Source organism: Somniosus microcephalus, chromosome 3 (assembly GCF_052327205.1).
Source record: "Somniosus microcephalus isolate GS21.2 chromosome 3, FLI_Smic_1.0, whole genome shotgun sequence".
Taxonomy (NCBI): Eukaryota; Metazoa; Chordata; class Chondrichthyes; order Squaliformes; family Somniosidae; genus Somniosus; species Somniosus microcephalus.
This window is the reverse complement of record NC_140989.1, coordinates 197,744,946-197,762,448: the sequence shown is the minus strand read 5'-3', so window position 1 is coordinate 197,762,448 and position 17,503 is coordinate 197,744,946. Positions and strand designations below refer to the sequence as shown.

The 17,503-nt window shown below is 43.2% G+C and overlaps 1 protein-coding gene across 6 annotated transcripts in view; it reads right to left on the bottom strand.

The window, feature by feature from the left end:
* Positions 1–17,503, bottom strand: part of LOC147121665 (tubby-related protein 4-like) — a 426,260-nt gene that overhangs the window by 192,484 nt on the left and 216,273 nt on the right. For all 6 annotated transcript variants that reach the window (XM_085982109.1, XM_085982110.1, XM_085982112.1 and 3 more), the window contains one exon: positions 14,239–14,405. In XM_085982109.1, coding sequence (XP_085838235.1) covers positions 14,239–14,405 — 167 coding nt within the window. The remainder of the gene's footprint in view (positions 1–14,238; positions 14,406–17,503) is intronic.

Here is a 17,503-nt window from a genome sequence, read left to right as displayed (position 1 = left end):
TGACCAGTCTCCTATGCGGGACTTTATCGAAAGCCTTACTGAAATCCATGTATACCACATCCACTGCACTACCCTCATCCACACACCTAGTCACCCCCTCGAAAAATTCAATCAAATTGGTCAGACATGATCTTCCCTTGACAAAGCCATGCTGACTATCCCTGATTAATCCTTGCCTTTCCAAGTGGAGACTAATTCTGTCCCTCAGAATTTTTTCCAATAATTTCCCTACCACTGATGTTAGGCTCACTGGCCTGTAATTCCCTGGTTTATCCCTACTACCCTTCTTGAATAATGGTACTACGTTAGCTGTTCTCCAGTCCTCTGGCACATCCCCTGTGGCCAGAGAGGTTCTGAAAATTTGTGTCAGAGCCCCTGCAATCTCCTCCTTTGCCTCCCACAGCAGCCTGGGATACATCTCGTCCGGGCCTGGGGATTTATCCACTTTTAAGCCTGCTAAAACCACTAGTACCTCCTCCCTCTCGATGCTAATATGTTCAAGTATATCACAGTCCCCCTGCCCGATTTCTATGTCTACATCGTCCTTCTCCATAGTGAACACAGATGCAAAAAATTCATTTAAAACCCCACCTACATCTTCTGGCTCCACACACAGATTGCCACTTCGGTCCCTAATGGGCCCTACTCTTTCTCTAGTTATCCTCTTGCCCTTAATATACCAATGAAACACCTTAGGATTTTCCTTTATTTTGCTCGCCAGTGTTATTTCATGACCCCTCCTCACTCTCCTAATTTCTTTTTTAAGTATCCCCCTGCACTTTTTATACTCCCCTAGGTCTTCCTCTGTCTTTAGTCCTTTGTATCTGCCAAAAGCCCCCCTTTTTTTCCTAATCCATTCTCGTATATCCTTGACATCCAAGGTTCCCTGGGCTTGTTGGTCCCACCCTTGACCTTTACGGGAACATGTTGCCATTGTACTCTCTCAATTTCCTTTCTGAAAGACTCCCATTGCTCCGATGTGGATTTTCCTACAAGTAGCTGATCCCAGTCCACTTTGGCCAGATCCTGCCTTATCATATTAAAATCGGCCTTCCCCCAATTTAGAACCTTTATTTCCGGTCCATCTCTGTCCTTTTCCATGACTACCTTAAATCTCACCGAATTATGGTCACTGTCACCAAAGTGCTCACCTACTAACACTTCTACCACTTGCCCTGCCACATTTCCTAGAATTAGGTCCAGTACCGCCCCCTCTCTTGTAGGACTTTCTACATGTTGGCTCAAAAAGCTCTCCTGGATGCACTTTAAGAATTCTGCACCCTCTAAGCCTTTCACACTCTGACTATCCCAGTTAATATTGGGGAAGTTGAAATCCCCCACTATTATTTGCACACTTCTCTGATATTTGCCTACATATCTGTTCCTCTATCTCCCCCTGACTGTTTGGGGGCCTATAGTACACTCCCAGCAAAGTGCTTGCCCCCTTTTTGTTTTTAAGTTCTACCCATATGGCCTCATTAGAGGAACCTGTTAATATATCATCCCTCCTTACAGCAGTAATTGACTCCTTAATTAATATTGCGACACCCCCTCCTCTTTTACCCCCCCCCCCGGTCTCGCCTGAAGATTCTATACCCCGGAATATTGAGCTGCCAGTCTTGCCCCTCCCTCAACCATGTCTCCGTGATAGCAACAATATCATACTCCCATGTGTTCATCAACACCTTCAGTTCATCCCCCTTATTCGCAAGACTCCTTGCATTAAAATAAATGCCATCCAGCCTTGCCCTACTCCCTTGTGCCGTTACATATTTGCTCTGCCTTCCAAGCTGACTTGTTTTTTCCTCTATATTTGGCTGTACATCACCCCCTATTATAGCTCCACTCTGTATCCCATCCCCCTGTCAAGTTAGTTGAAACCCCCCCAACAGTGCTAGCAAACCTCCCCGCAAGGGTATTTGTCCCGTTCTGGTTCAGGTGCAACCCGTCCGACTTGGAAAAGTCCCACCTTCCCCAGAAGCAGACCCAGTGATCCAGGAAACTAAAGCCCTCCCTCCTGCACCAACTCTTTAGCCACGCATTCATCTGCTCTATCCTCCTATTCCTATACTCACTAGCACGTGGCACCGGGAGTAATCCAGAGATTACAACCTTTGAGGTCCTGCTCTTTAATCTGCTACCTAGCTCCCTAAATTCTTGCTGCAGGACCTCATCCCTCTTCCTACCCATGTCGTTGGTCCCAATGTGAACCACGACCTCTGACTGTTCACCCTCCCCCTTCAAAATGCCCTGCAGCCGTTCAGTGACATCCTTGACCCTGGCACCAGGGAGGCAACAAACCATCCTGGAGTCACGTCTACGGCCACAGAAACGCCTATCTGTTCCCCTTACGATAGAATCCCCTACCACTATTGCTCTCCCACTCTTTTTCCTCCCTTCCTGAGCAGCAGAAGCACCCCCGGTGCCAGGAAGTTGGCTGCTGCTGCCTTCCCCTGGTAAGTCATCCCCCTCAACAGTATCCAAATCGGTATACCTGTTTGAGAGGGGGATGGCCACAGGGGTCCCCGCACTACCTGCCTGCTTCTACTGCTCCGCCTGATGGTCACCCATTTTCCTTCTGCCTGTGCAGCCCTTACCTGCGGTGTGACGAACTCACTAAACGTGTTATCCACGACCCTCTCAGCATCGCGAATGCTCCAAAACTCATCCATCCACAGCTCCAGCGCCTCAATGCAGTCTGCTAGTCATACATTTATAATAATTGGCAAAAGAACTCGAGGGGAAATGAGAAGATTTTTTTCACATGCAGTGTTGTGTTAAGATCTGGAACGCACTACCTGAAAGGGTGGTGGAAGCAGATTCCATAGGAAATTTCAAAAGGCTATTTGAAGAGGACTAATTTGCAGGGTTATGGGGAGAAAGCTGGGCTGCGGGGCTAAATTGGACAGCTCTTTCAAAGAACACAGGCACGAGAGGCCGAATGGCCTCCTTCTGTGCTGGAAGATTCTAAGGTGGGGAATATCAGCTCATAGTGCAAAGGATAAGCCAGCTGAATTCTTTTCCTGATGTTCCTCATTGAGCCACAAAGTATCACCAGCACACCCAACCTAAAACTCAGATCATTTCAACTCAAAAAAGGGGTGCTGACAGACAGTCATTACTGAGACAGGACACAAAGTGATCACCAAAGATTTCTTGCAATTGCCCTGTCAGTTATTCTTTACTTGGGTGTTTAAAATACTGATTGTTCATGACCACAAAAGGGCTGGAACTGAAGATGTTAAGGGCTCTATGTCACCCTATAGTCTAAGTAAACTGATCTGTGATAAGTTTATCTGGTTTTGCAGGTCAAGAATGGATTTCAGGTTGAATTGGGATTTTTGTAAACCTCCTGCAGCGCCTCTCTCTGCTCACCAGAGGCCCTTGCATGAAAGGGTATCTCAAGCAAACTATGCTCTACACGCCAAAGAATGCTGGCAAAGCAGGATTTTGACAGCACCAGTGGTACTTAAATTCTTGGGAATCACCATGCCTTGTTTCAAATTTACATCAGTTTCTCAACCAAATGAAGGTTGCATTTTTTGCAGATATACAGTGATGACTGGAGCATAGTCTACAACGGAATCACTCTCTGGCCACAGAGTACTGCCCAGTGAATTTGGTAGAAGCCAATCACAATTGGAAAGTATCCCAAGAAGTACCTCTGTTCCCACAAGCTCAGTTATTTACATTCCTTATCCAGGGAAGAGGATTCCAGGCCTGCCATGGTAAAATTTTGCTGAACCTGTAAGACCACTGAAGCATTTGTCATGGTCATAACCTATAGCATTTCTAGGCTCGATTTTAGAACTCTATCAATATGTTCCACGTGATGGAAGTTTAGTTGCGAGGTTGGACCATTCACTGCTGAGCAGGCAGAATTAAGAGTTTTTTTTAAAGCAACAATGAAATAACTGTAGGATGTTCAGGCAAAGAAACGGAAATACATTTTTTTTAGTTTGCTTTTGTACATCACAACAATGGTACTGTATGTATAGGCTCTTGTGTTTGTTGTGGATATGTTATTTGAAGAAACAATGACAACCAATTTGCTTTAACTGTAAGACCATTTATGCCCCAGGTAGTGTGTGGATGGCTCCACATAGAATCATAGGCAGTGAGTTCCAGACCCCCACAACCCTCTGGGTGAAGAAATTTCCCCTCAAATCCCCTCTAAACCTTCCCCCAATAACTTTAAATCTGTGCCCCCTGGTTTTTGACCCCTCTGCTAAGGGAAATAGGTCCTTTCTATCCACTTTATCTATGCCCCTCATAATTTTATACACCTCAATAAGGTCTCCCTTCAGCCTCCTCTGTTCCAAGGAAAACAGACCCAGCCGATCCAGTCTTTTCTCATAGCTAAGATTCTCTACTCCCGTCAACATCCTCTGTACCCCCTCTAGTGCAATCACACCTTTCCTGTAATGTGGTGACCAGAACGGAACGCAGTACTCTAGCTGAGGCGTAACTAGTGTTTTATACAGTTGAAGCATAACCCCCCCTGCTCTTGTATTCAATGCCACGGCTAATAAAGGCAAGCATTCCGTATGCCTTCTTAACCACCTTATCTACTTGGCCTGCTACCTTCAGGGATCTGTGGACATGCACTCCAAGGTCCCTTTGTTCCTCTACACTACTCAGTGTCCTACCATTTAATGTATATTCCCTTTCCTCGTTAGCCCTCCCGAAATGCATTACCTCACACTTCTCTGGATTGAATTCCATTTGCCACTGTTCTGCCCACCTGACCAATTTATTGATATCTTCCTGCAGTCTACAGCTTCCTTCTTCAGTATCAACACAGCCGATTTTAGCATCATCTGCAAACATTACTAATCATACCCCCTATATTCAAGTCTAGATCATTGATATACAGGAAACTTTGTGTTATCCGGAAAAAGCTCGAGCCACCGGCAAAAATCAGGAGCCGTTTTGTTAGTTTTTTTTTCCTTCTTGTGGCTTTTTATTTCCAACAGTCAGGCTCTGGAAAGTCTCTCTGAAGCTGTTGCTAAGCTACAGAAACGCTTCCAAGGTACGGGCCAACTGTTTAGAAGCTGTTGCTAAGCAACAGTGTTTGTTGTCAGATACGGAGATGAAAAGCTCCGCATGCTTCAACATTAACGCTGGTGTGTCCGGCAGTTTTGAGGGAACGGCAACAGCTCGGTCCCGTCGGTGCCGGATAGCACAAAGTTTCCTGTATACCACAAAAAGCAAGGGACCTAGTACTGAGCCCTGCGGAACCTCACTGGAAACAGCCTTCCAGTCACAAAAACACCCATCAACCATTACCCTCTGCTTCCTGTCTCCGAGCCAGTTTTGAATCCAACTTGACACTTTGCCCTGGATCCCATGGGCTTTTAACTTCGTGACCAGTCTGCCATGTGGAACCTTATCAAAAGCCTTGCTAAAGTCCATATACACTACATCAAACGCACTACCCTCATCTACCCTCCTTGTTACCTCCTCAAAAAATTCAATCAAGTTTGTCAGACATGACCTTCCCTTAACAAATCTGTGCTGACTGTCCTTGAATAATCCGTGTCTTTCTAAATGAAGATTTATCCTGCCCTTCAGAATTCTTTCCAATAATTTTCCCACCACCAAGGCTGACTGGCCTGTAATTACTCGGTCTATCCTTTTCTCCCTTTTGAAACAAGGGTACCACATTAGCAATCCACCAGTCCTCCGGCACCACACCTGAAGCCAGAGAGGATTGAAAAATTATGGTCAGGGCCTCTGCTATTTCCTCTTTTGCTTCGCTTAACAGCCTGGGATACATTTCATCCGGGCCTGGGGATTTATCCACTTTTAAAGCTGCTAAGCCCCTTAATACTTCCTCTCTCACTATGTTTATTTCATCTAATATTTCACACACCTCCCCCCCCCCCCGATAGCAATGTCTGCGTCGCCCCTCTCCTTTGTGCAAACAGACGCAAAGTATTCATTAAGAACCCAACTGACGTCTCCTGCCTCCATACACAGATTAGCCTCATGATCTCTAATAGGCCCTACTCTTTCTTTAGTTATCCTCTTACTCTTAATATATTTATAAAACATATGGGTTTTCCTTGATTTTACTTGCCAAGAAATTTTCATGCTCTCTCATTGCTTTCCTAATATCCTTTTTAATTGCGCCCCTGCACTTTCTGTACTCCTCTAAAGATTCTGGAATATTTAGCCCTTGGTATCTGTCAGATGCCTCCCTTTTTTTCTTTATTCTACCCTGTATGTCTCTAGACATCCAGGAGGCTCTAGATTTGTTAGTCCCACCTTTTTTCTTTAAGGGCACATGTTTGGTCTGAACCCTCTGGATCTCCTCCTTGAATGCCTCCCACTGCTCTGACACTGATTTACCTTCAAGTAGCTGTTTCCAGTCCACTATGGCTAAATCCCCTCTGAGCTTAGCAAAATTTGCTTTGCCTCAATTTAGAATTTTTATTCCTGGTCTATCCTTGACCTTAACTCTAACAGAATTATGGTCACTAGCGCCAAAATGCTCCCCCACTGATGCGCCTTCTACCTGCCCAGCTTCATTCCCTAAAACTAAGTCCAGAACTGCCCCCTCCCTTGTTGGGCTTGCTACATACTGGCTAAAAAAGTTCTCCTGGACGCATGTTAGGAATTCCGCACCTTCTATACCCTTCACACTAATTTTATCCTAGTTAATATTGGGGTAGTTGAAATCCCCTACTAATTGCTGCCCTATAGTTTTTGCACTTCTCAGAAATTTGTCTCCCTCTCACTGTTTGGGGGTCTGTAGTACACTCCCAGCAGTGTGATCGCCCCTTTTTTGTTTTTCAATTCGACCTCGTTTTATGATCCCTCCAACATATCATCCCTCCTCACAGCTGTAATAGTTTCTTTAATCAATACCGCGACCCCCCTCCCTTTTTGCCTCCCTCTCTATCCCGTCTGAAAATCCTGTAACCAGGAATGTTGAGCTGCCATACCTGCCCCTCTTTCAGCCACGTCTCTGTAATAGCTATAATATCATAGTCCCAAGTATCTACCTGTGCCCTCAGCTCATCTGCAATCGAGGTTTTGAAATGTACACCCCACCTGTGAGCAAGGAGTTGGCCACCTGTACAAAATTTGTGTCAGAGAGTGCAGCTGCACTCGACTGAGTATAGTTGACTCAATATCAGCTCCTGGTTTATTGAGGCATCCTGGGATAATTTAAGACCATTTTGTAAGGATTAAACTCGGATGTAACAAATAGCTTGAATCTTGCTTCCTACATCTGTCATTGGGGAAATGCTGGAGTCCATTATTAAGGAAGCAGTCGCAGAACATTTATAAAATCATAATACAGTCAAGCAGAGTCAGCGTGGTTTTATGAAAGGGAAATCATGTTTGACAAATTTGCTGGGGTTCTTTGAGGATGTAACGAGCAAGGTGGATAAAGGGGAACCAGTGGATGTGCTGTATTTGGATTTCCAGAAGGCATTCAATAAGGTGCCACATAAGATTACTGCACAAGATAAGAGCTCACGCGGGTTGGGGGTAATATATTAGCATGGATAGAGGATTGGCTAACTAAAAGAAAACAGAGAGTCGGGATAAATGGGTCATTTTCTGGTTGGCAAACAGTAACTAGTGGGGTGCCACAGGGATCAGTACTGGGACCTCAACTATTTACAATCTATATTAATGACTTGGGTGAAGGGACCAAGTGTAATGTAGCCAAATTTGCTGATGATACAAAGATAGGTGGGAAAACAAGTTGTGAAGAGGACACAAATAATCTGCAAAGAGATAAAGACAGCCTAAGTGAGTGGGCAAACATTTGGTAGATGGAGAATAATGTGGAAAAGTGTAATGTTATCCACTTTGGTAAGAAAAGTAAAAAATTATTATTTAAATGGAGAGAGATTACAAAATGCTGAGTACAGAGGGACCTGGGGGCCCTTGTGCATGAAATACAAAAAATTAGCATGCAGGTACAGCAAGTAATCAGGAAGGCTAATGGAATGTTGGCCTTTATTGCAAGGGGGTTGGAGTATAAAAGCAGGGAAGTCCTGCTACAACTGTACAGGGTATTGGTGAGACCACAGCTGGAGTACTGCGTACAGTTCTGGTCTCCTTATTTAAGGAGGGATATACTTGCATTGGAGGCAGTTCAGAGAAGGGTCACGAGGTTGATTCCTGAGATGAAGTGGTTGTCTTATGAAGAAAGGTTGAGCAGGTTGGACCTATACCTCATTGGAGTTTAGAAGAATGAGAGGTGATTTTATTGAAACATATAAAATACAGAGTGGGCTCAAAAAGGTAGATGCAGAGAATATGTTTCCCCTCGTGGGGAAATCTAGAACTAGGGGGCATAGTTTCAGAAGAAGGGGTCACCCATTTAAAACTGAAATGAGGAGGAATTTCTTCTCTCAGAGGGTCGTAAATCTGTGGAATTCTCTGCCCCAGAGAGCTGTGCAGGCTGGGTCATAGAATATATTTAAGGTGGAGATAGACAGATTTTTGAACAATAAGGGAGGAGTGAAGGGTTATGGGGAACGGGCAGGGAAATGGAGCTGAGCCCAAGATCAGATCAGCCATGATTAAATGGCGCAGCAGGCTCGAGGGGCCAAATGGCTGACTCCTGCTCCTATTTCTTATGCACTTGAAAGTGGGAGTGTTTGAGTTGCATAGTGAAGAACATTAAGATCCCAACTTAAAATTAGATGTCGGGAACCACAATCAGAGGCAGGAAACAGACTGAGATGGATGGTATCATCGTTGTCAAAGAACTTGCAAAAAAATGGGGAAAAACAAAATAAAAAATACAAAACATGAAAATACAACATACAAAAAGGCCATGAGTTTTTCGTAGCACTATCCAACAAAAGTGAGTGGCAGGTGGGAAATTTACCAAATGTCAAGAAATATGACAACCAATAAACCAAACCAGCATCTCCCAAATAGTTTCCATTCATTAGTTACGATCAACTTTCTGAACCATATTTGAACTAAACTATCTAATCACATTTGGAGGAGGGGACCGAGTGCAACGTATTCAAGTTTGCCGACGATACAAAGATGGGAGGGAAGGCAGTGAGTGAGGAGGACATAAAAAACCTGCAACAGGCTAAGTGAGTGGGCAGAAATTTGGCAGATGGAATATAATGTTGGAAAGTGTGAGGTTATGCACTTTGGCAGAAAAAATCAAAGAGCAAGTTATTATCTAAATGGAAAGAAACTGCAAAGTGCTACAGTACAAAGGGATCTGGGGGTCCTGGTGCATGAAACACAGAAGGTTAGTATGCAGGTACAGCAGGTGATCAGGAAGGCCAGTGGAATCTTGGCTTTTATTGCAAGGGGGATGGAGTATAAAAGCAGGGAAGTCTTGCTTCAGTTATACAGGGTACTGGTGAGGCCACACCTGGAATACTGCGTACAGTTTTGGTTTCCATATTTAAGAAAAGATATACTTGCTCTCGAGGCAGTTCAGAGAAGGTTCACTCGGTTGATTCCGGAGATGAGGGGGTTGACTTATGAGGTAAGGTTGAGTAGGTTGGGCCTCTACTCATTGGAATTCAGAAGAATGAGAGGCGATCTTATCGAAACATATAAGATTGTGAGGGGGCTTGATCGGGTGGATGCGGTGAGGATGTTTCCACTGATGGGTGAGACTAGAACTAGGGGGCATAATCTTAGAATAAGGGGCTGCCGTTTCAAAACTGAGATGAGGAGAAACTTCTTCACTCAGAGGGTAGTAAATCTATGGAATTTGCTACCTCAGAGAGCTGTGGAAGCTGCGACATTAAATAAATTTAAAACGGAGATAAGACAGTTTCCTAGCTGATAAGGGAATTAAGGGTTATGGGGAGCGGGCAGGGAAGTGGACGTGAGTCTAGGTTCGGATCAGCCATGATCCTATTGAATGGCGGAGCAGGCCCGAGGGGCCGTATGGCCTACTCCTGCTCCTACTTCTTATATTCTTATGTTCTTATCACCTTGTCCAAACATCCTACATGCCATTAAAAGCAATTAGTTCTGGAGAGTTTCCCAGTTATTATGCTAAAGCACTGTACTCCTACATTAATTCCGCACCCAGTTAAACTTTCCCTTAAGCCTTAACCAAAGAATTTGGAAGTTTACAGCTATTTAACGGATATCCAACTACTGTCAACTTTCACCGTTGTCAGTCTTGGCTCAGTGGTAGCACCCAGACCTCCGATTCAAGATTGTGGGTTCAACCCCCACTCAAGGACTTGAGAACGTCATCCACACTGACACTTAAGTGAGGAAATGCTGTACTGTTGGAGGTTGTGACTTTTGGATGAAACATTAAACCGAGATTCCATCTGCCATCTTAGGTGGATGTAAAAAAGTCCCACTGCACTATTCCAAGAAAAGCACAGGAGTCCTGGCCAGTATTTACCCCTCAAACATCCATAAAACAGATGACCTGGTTATTTATCTCATTGTTGTTTGCAGGATTTTGCTGTGTGCAATTGGCTATCATGTTTCCCAACATTACAACAGTAATAATTACTCAACTTCTGTATATCCATTTCTAGCGATAGGCTGCCGACCAATATCTACTATAAGCCCACAGCAGCCTTGACTACACTTCCTCCCACCCCGCTTCCTATAAGGACTCTATCCCATTCTCCCAGTTTCTCTGTCTCCATCTCATCTGTTCTAACAGTGCCACCATCAATATCAATGTTTCCGAAATATCATTTTTCCTCAACCAAGGATTCCCCTCCACCAAGGTTGACAGGGGCCTCGACTGTGTCCTTCCCATTTCCCTGCACTTCTGCTCTCACCCCTTCCCCTCCCTCAGAGAACCATGATAGGGTTCCCCTTGCCCCCACCTTCCACCCCACCAGTCTCCACATTTAACAGATCATCCACCGCCATTTCCGTCACTTCAGCATGATGCCATCACCAAACATCCCCACCCCCCACCCCCACCCCCCCTTTCAGTATTCCGAAGGGACTGCTCCCTCCGCGACACCCTGGTCCACTCTTCAATCACCCCCGACATCCCCTCCCCTTCCCACGGCACCTTCTCGTGCAAGCGCAGGAGATGCAACACCTGCCCTTTTACCTCCTCCTCCCTTCCCACCATCCAGGGCCCCAAACACTCCTTCCAGGTGAAACAGCAATTTACTTGTACTTCTTTAAATTTAGTATACTGTATTCGCTGCTCATGATGCGGTCTTCTCTACATTGGGGAGACTAAACGCAGATTGGGTGACCGCTTTGCGGAGCACCTCCGTTCAGTCCATAAGCGTGACCCTGAGCTTCCAATTGGCTGTCACTTTAATTCTCTGCTCCACTCCCACTCTGACCTTGACCTCCTACACTGTTCTAATGAAGCTCAACGCAAGCTTAGGGAACAGCACCTCATGTTTTGATTCAGCACTTTACAACCTTCTGGACTCAACACCGAGTTCAACAGTTTCAGACTATAACCTCTGCTCCCATTTTTTCAGTCAGCAGCTGTTGATGATTCTGCTATTCCCATTTACACCTCCTCTCGACCCATCTTTTGTTCCTTTACTTGTCCCGTTACCATCTCCTTTTGCCTTGTACCATCATCCCTTTTGTCTTTTAATCTCTCCTGCCTTCTACCCTATCACAGACCGTCCCTTTTGTTCTTTCCTCCCCTCCCCCCTTTCCCCGCCTCTGTACTTGCTTAAAATCTGTTACATCTCTTAACTTTTTCCAGTTCTGATGAAAGGTCATCGACTTGAAACGTTAATTCTGTTTTCTCTGCCTGACCTGCTGAGTATTTCCAGCATTTTCTGTTTTTAATACAATAGTGGCTATACTTCATAAGTCATTCACTGACTACAAATACTTGGGGACGTGAGTCCACAAAAGATGCTATATAAATTCAAGTTTTTTCTTTTGTTCCTATTATTGTGATTGGCAGGTGCTCTGAATAGCATTCTTATGCATACATCTATGGTCCAACACACTAGACCAAATGCAGTCACTTCTTCCCTACCCCCTCCAATCCCACCCAAGTCCATAAGCTTTCTCAATAATAGACCCTATGATCTAGGCATTCTTTACATAGCATTTTAAATTTATTCTAATTTTATTTTTAATTTGCTTATTTCAAAAGACAGATTATAATTTTTCTCAACAGCCAAGAAGCTCACAGCCCAAACTATTCTTCCACCGCCCTTACAATATCAACAAATTTTCTTTCTATTTTCTCTGCTGCTTCATTTGCGATTTTGTAAACTATAAACATACAACATGTGGCATTTCTGTGCATTACTTGCCTGCCTCCCACAATGTTTTTGTTGTTGCTATGAATGGTAATCTGAAAATTGATCTTAGCATCCAAGTGCTAACCGTGGATGTTACACCGTGTCTTTCTCAGAAACAAAAAAAGAGACTCCGAAAACTCTGCAACATAAAGAGGGCACATTTGCACATATGATTGATTTAGCACTGGGTTCCTAATCATTTTGTAAAGACCAAAGATGCAGAGTTGCCTTTAACTTGTTCAAGGCTTTCAAACGTTAATTCTGTTTTCTCTGCCTGACCTGCTGAGTTTTTCCAGCATTTTCTGTTGTTATTTCGGATTTCCAACATCTGCAGTATTTTGCTATCGTAGAAGCTAAAGCCATACTTGGACATTAATGGTTGGAGACTTCTTGAATCGCTTATGTTCCTTAGTCACTTAAGTATACAAAGCTGGTTTACTTTTCTGCAAAGAAGGTGCCAGAGGTTATCTGCACTTGTAATGCATCTAACTTCTAATGCATATTAACTACTTTGTGAATAGTATTAAAATTCCTTCACTACACTTTTCCTTTTTGCAGATGGCATGACTTTCACACCAACTTACAGTAATGTAGAGGGTCAATGAAAAAGGGAGTTATCAAAATCTACGTATTCCTATCTCTTCAGTTGCCAGCAAAGCTTCTTGTACTTTCTTTTTTGTAATGACCATTACTAGCAACAACAACTTGCATTTAAATACCACCTTTACTGTTGAAAAATATCCCAAAGTGCTTCAGAGGCATAATAAAAAACAAACAGAATTAATATTGCCACACAAGATTCATTTTGCAATCTAAAGGCAACCCCAACAAATACCTTTAAACATAATACACAAAGACCCAGAATTGGCAGTCAGTGACAAAGCAACTCTGCTCGCCACTGACCTGGATGAAAGCTGCCCACAAAGATCTCGCAATCTCTGTGGCATCGAGTTCAGCTCTCCCGACCTTTGTTTGAATCTGGCGCCAAATCAAGTGAATCCCCAGCGTCCAGCAACAGTGATGTCATCAAGCTGGCTAAGCAGCCAATCACATTAAAGAATTCTCAGACAGCAAGCCAGGAAGTGAAATGAACAGATTCTAATTTACTTTTTATAAATGTTACAAAGAGCGAAAAAAAGATTGGGACATACACCTAGGATTAAGGTAGAAGCTGAAATATCAAACAAACTTTAAAAAAAAAAATTTAAACAGTGCAATTCTTAATCATATTAATGGAAAAATTTGACATTCCACAAACATACAATTAGTTTATCAGGACCAGAATGGTTGTTCAGCAGTCAATATGCCGTTAAAAACCTAGTTATACCTCTTTCAACGAGGCTTAATTTTTTCGGGGGTGGGGGGGGGGGGGGTGGTTTACAGCGATATTCCAGCATAATAGGAGAAGTTTTCGTCAGTTCAGGCGATTTCAGTGATTGCCGGCTCTGGGGAGTTCCACAGCCCAACCTCTGGCGGAGCAGGGAATGACTGACCGCAACTTCAGGACTTCTGCGTTTATCTGCGCATGCACTGAATCCTGAAGTTGCTGTCAGTTTCAGAGGGGTAATGACGGCAAACGCTGATATTTCACCGTCATTACCCACTGCAAAATTCAGGCCATTAATGTCTGCTTACAAAACATTTTTTAATGTATCTCAAAAGACATGGATGGAGTCGGTGTCCAATTTACAGAGCAGTTAATTCACATTTCTTTGTTTCACAAACAAAAATAAATGTCCTGCTCTTCTCTATTTGACCAACAGGCCAATTTTTTGATAACAAAAACTAAGCTGAATTACATTATTCTTGCTTGACTAACAGTTCAGATCATACTGCCTTTGGAAGGTTCTTGTGGCAAAAGTACATCTCTGCAGCCAATATTTTTATTTTAAATCAATTTTCTGTGAAACTGAAATATGACTGTCACGATGGAGATGCTCTTTGAAGCAGTTTTATTAAAGTTAAAATTACTGACCAAACACAATGACTGGTAAAAACTTCTGCACTTCCATACCTGGGTCGGACTTTCCAGTGTGTAAATGTGTTCTCCATGATTATTATAGAATTTAACAGCAGCATTTTTCACGACTGGAACATTTCCTGATTCGTACGTTTGACTCTGCTTTTCCATGCCTGCTACTGCAAGCAAGTCCCCCTGGGTGCTCCACTGTACAACCACATCTAGAATAATGAGGCAGACACAAAAGTCAATTACCACAAGCAGCCAGTGACTTAACAGAAACAGTACATCAGTATAGAATCATTTTCATCTCCAAAAGCAACACAAAATCGTAATATTTCTCAGAAGAATTGTTTACAGGTTAGGTTTCTTTTTAATAATTACTTGTTTTTTGCATTGAAAAATAGGCTTGGGTTGCAAAATTCTGGGAATTTTTAAAAGAGGAAACTTTCCATGGGAATTTTTGGGAATTTATGGGAATTTTGAGTTTTTTTGCACACTGATGGTTTTTGTCTCTGACCCTTATATTGTCTTTGTCGTCAAAATAGACATACTGTTCCATACAAATAAAAACAGGCTTTCAAAACTTTATTTAGGTTATAATTTTGAACTTTATTGAACCCCCACAAAAAAGACCCATCTAAAATAAAATAAAAAGAGCGTCAGCTTATTTAGCCTGTAATTTGTCCTTATTTTGTCCCTTTGAGTCTTTTACTCATGAGTCTTCTGAGTCTTCTACTCCTCATTGCTCCTCCTGATTCTCTGACTCTGGCTCTGACGTGTCCATTTCCTCCTCTGTGTCAGTGTCTAGCTGTGTGGTGGACACTTCTGTATCTGGCTCAATAAGTTGTAGGTTCGCCCGGATAGCCACCAGTTTCTCCACTCTCTTGTTGGTCAGCCTGTTGCACACCTTTGTATGCGTATTCCCAAAAAGTGACCAGTTTCGTTCAGAGGCCGCTGATGAAGGTGGGATTTGGAGTATCACCGATGCAATAGGTGACAGGGCCTCAGATGCACAAAGTCCCTTCCACCAGGTATGTGCACTGATATGCTTGCATGATTCACATATCCCATCCCCATTCCAAAGACCTTGCTTGGTAGAGAACTTTGCCAGACTTCCCAGAACTTTGCCCACATCCAGATTGAGATGGTGTGAGAGGGTAGAAATCACACTGTAAGCGCTGTTGATCTGTTCTCCAGAAAGTATTGGTCTCCCAACATGCTTTGGGTCCAGCATGTATGCTGCAGCATGAATCGGCTTGACACAAAATTCTTGACGCGTCTGTATGAATTGAACAATTGCCTTCTCCTCTGCTTTGAGCAGCAGGGATGTGGGTAGGGCAATGCTGATTTGTTCTTTTAAATCAGTAAAAAGCCTGAGAACATCTGACAAGACAGCGTCATCTCCTTCAATCTGAGCAATTGCAGATGCTACTGGTGAGAGTAGTTTAAGGCTGCTAACCACTCTCTCCCAAAACACATCATCCAGCAGTATTTTCTTGATGGTGGTTTCCATATCCCCAGACTGGGATATTGCCATTTCTTGCAGTGACTCCTTACCCTCCAGAAGGCTGTTGTACATTATGACAACACCACCCCATCTATTGTTGTTGGGCAGCTTCAGTGTGGTGTTCTTGTTTTTTGTCATTTGCTTGGAGTTGTAGGTTGCTGCAACTACCTGTTTTCCCCTGACATACTTAACAACTTGCTTGGCTCTCTTGTACAGTGCTTCCATGGTTCTCAAACCCATGATGTCCTTGAGGAGCAGGTTAAGCCCATGAGCTGCGCACCCAATAGACGTAATATGAGGGTAGGCCTCCTCCACTTGAGCCCAAGCAGCCGTCATATTCGCAGCATTGTCAGTAACTACTGCAAAGACCTTTTGTGATCCAAGATCGTTGGATAAATGCTGCTGCATCTTTGTGGCATTCTTTACATATGGCTTTCTACAGTGTTTGCACATGTACACAGTCTTTCCATCTTTAATGCCTGGGGTAAAACACATCCGACGGTAAACGTGGCATTGTTCTATGCAGAGAAATAAAGGGCATTCATCTCTGTGTCGAACTGCGGTCGATCAGCACGACTGCAACAGGGTGAGTACATTGTTGCTGATGCTCCATGTGATGGAAGCATGACCTGTACACACACGACGCTACATCACCAATAGTGTATTATTTTGTATATTTTAAATTGAAGGACAACAGAGTTCAACAAGTAACTGGTTTATTTGGTATAAAGTCTGATTTACTTACTGCATCATCACAACATCAGCAGAAAACAAAATGACTTCCCTCAGGCCCCCTAACCTGGATCTTAAAAAAACTATAGCAGTCTTACAGATGCCTGCAGGCCAATCACAATTCGATATGCAAATATTACAAATAGAGGGAGCTAATCGCTCATCCACTCATCCAACCAATCAGGACACATTTGTTCACAGTCACACACAAAACTTGTAATTATTAAAACAAGCCAAGTAAGAAGATAAACATATATTGATTAAGAAATTCCTTAATAATTAAGATTCCATCTCTGTTAGTAATTTTAAGAGAGGACCTGTGGAAAAAAAAGAAAGAAATACAAAAAAAACAATATTATGCTAGCATGTGCTTTTTTGGGCAAAATTCCCAAGCTGTACTTCCCATGGAAAATTTCCGGAAATTTACCGAAAATTTACTGGAAACTTTCCACCCCTTTGCAAACCTACTTGAAACCAAGGTGCATATTATAAACTGGAGTAGGTTACATGCAGAAAGCATTCTGAAAGTATACGTTCAAGTGATTACATTCAAATCACACGAGTTATATTGGAAATTAGGCCCTAATGTAAGATCTAATATGCAAGAAATGTTTTAGGGAAATCTCAGTTATTTTTATAGAAGGAAAAGTATGCATTTATTTATCGATACACAATGGTGTTCATGTATCCTCGTTTTTGGTTCACCTATGTAAACCACTTGACCATTAATTCTTCTATGTGGTGAGTTTGGCCAAGTACATGGTTACCAGGGTCTATTCCCTGGGCTCCATATCCAGCCCCCATCTCCAGCCTAGGCCCAGCTATAGATGACCTGCTCCTCCCTCAACAAAGTAAAATAGTGGGTGGCTCTGAAAGAGACATCTCGGAAATCATGCCATGTGACAATTGGGAGAGGGGAAAAGAGAGAAGAACCACTCCCAACTACTTCATACAATGATGCATAATAACACAGATGGCCTACAACTATAAATGAAGTGTGGATCCATATGCAGTAGCACCAATAAATAAAACATCCTGAACTAATCTAGCACTTCATGTTGATGGGACCTGTTTCAT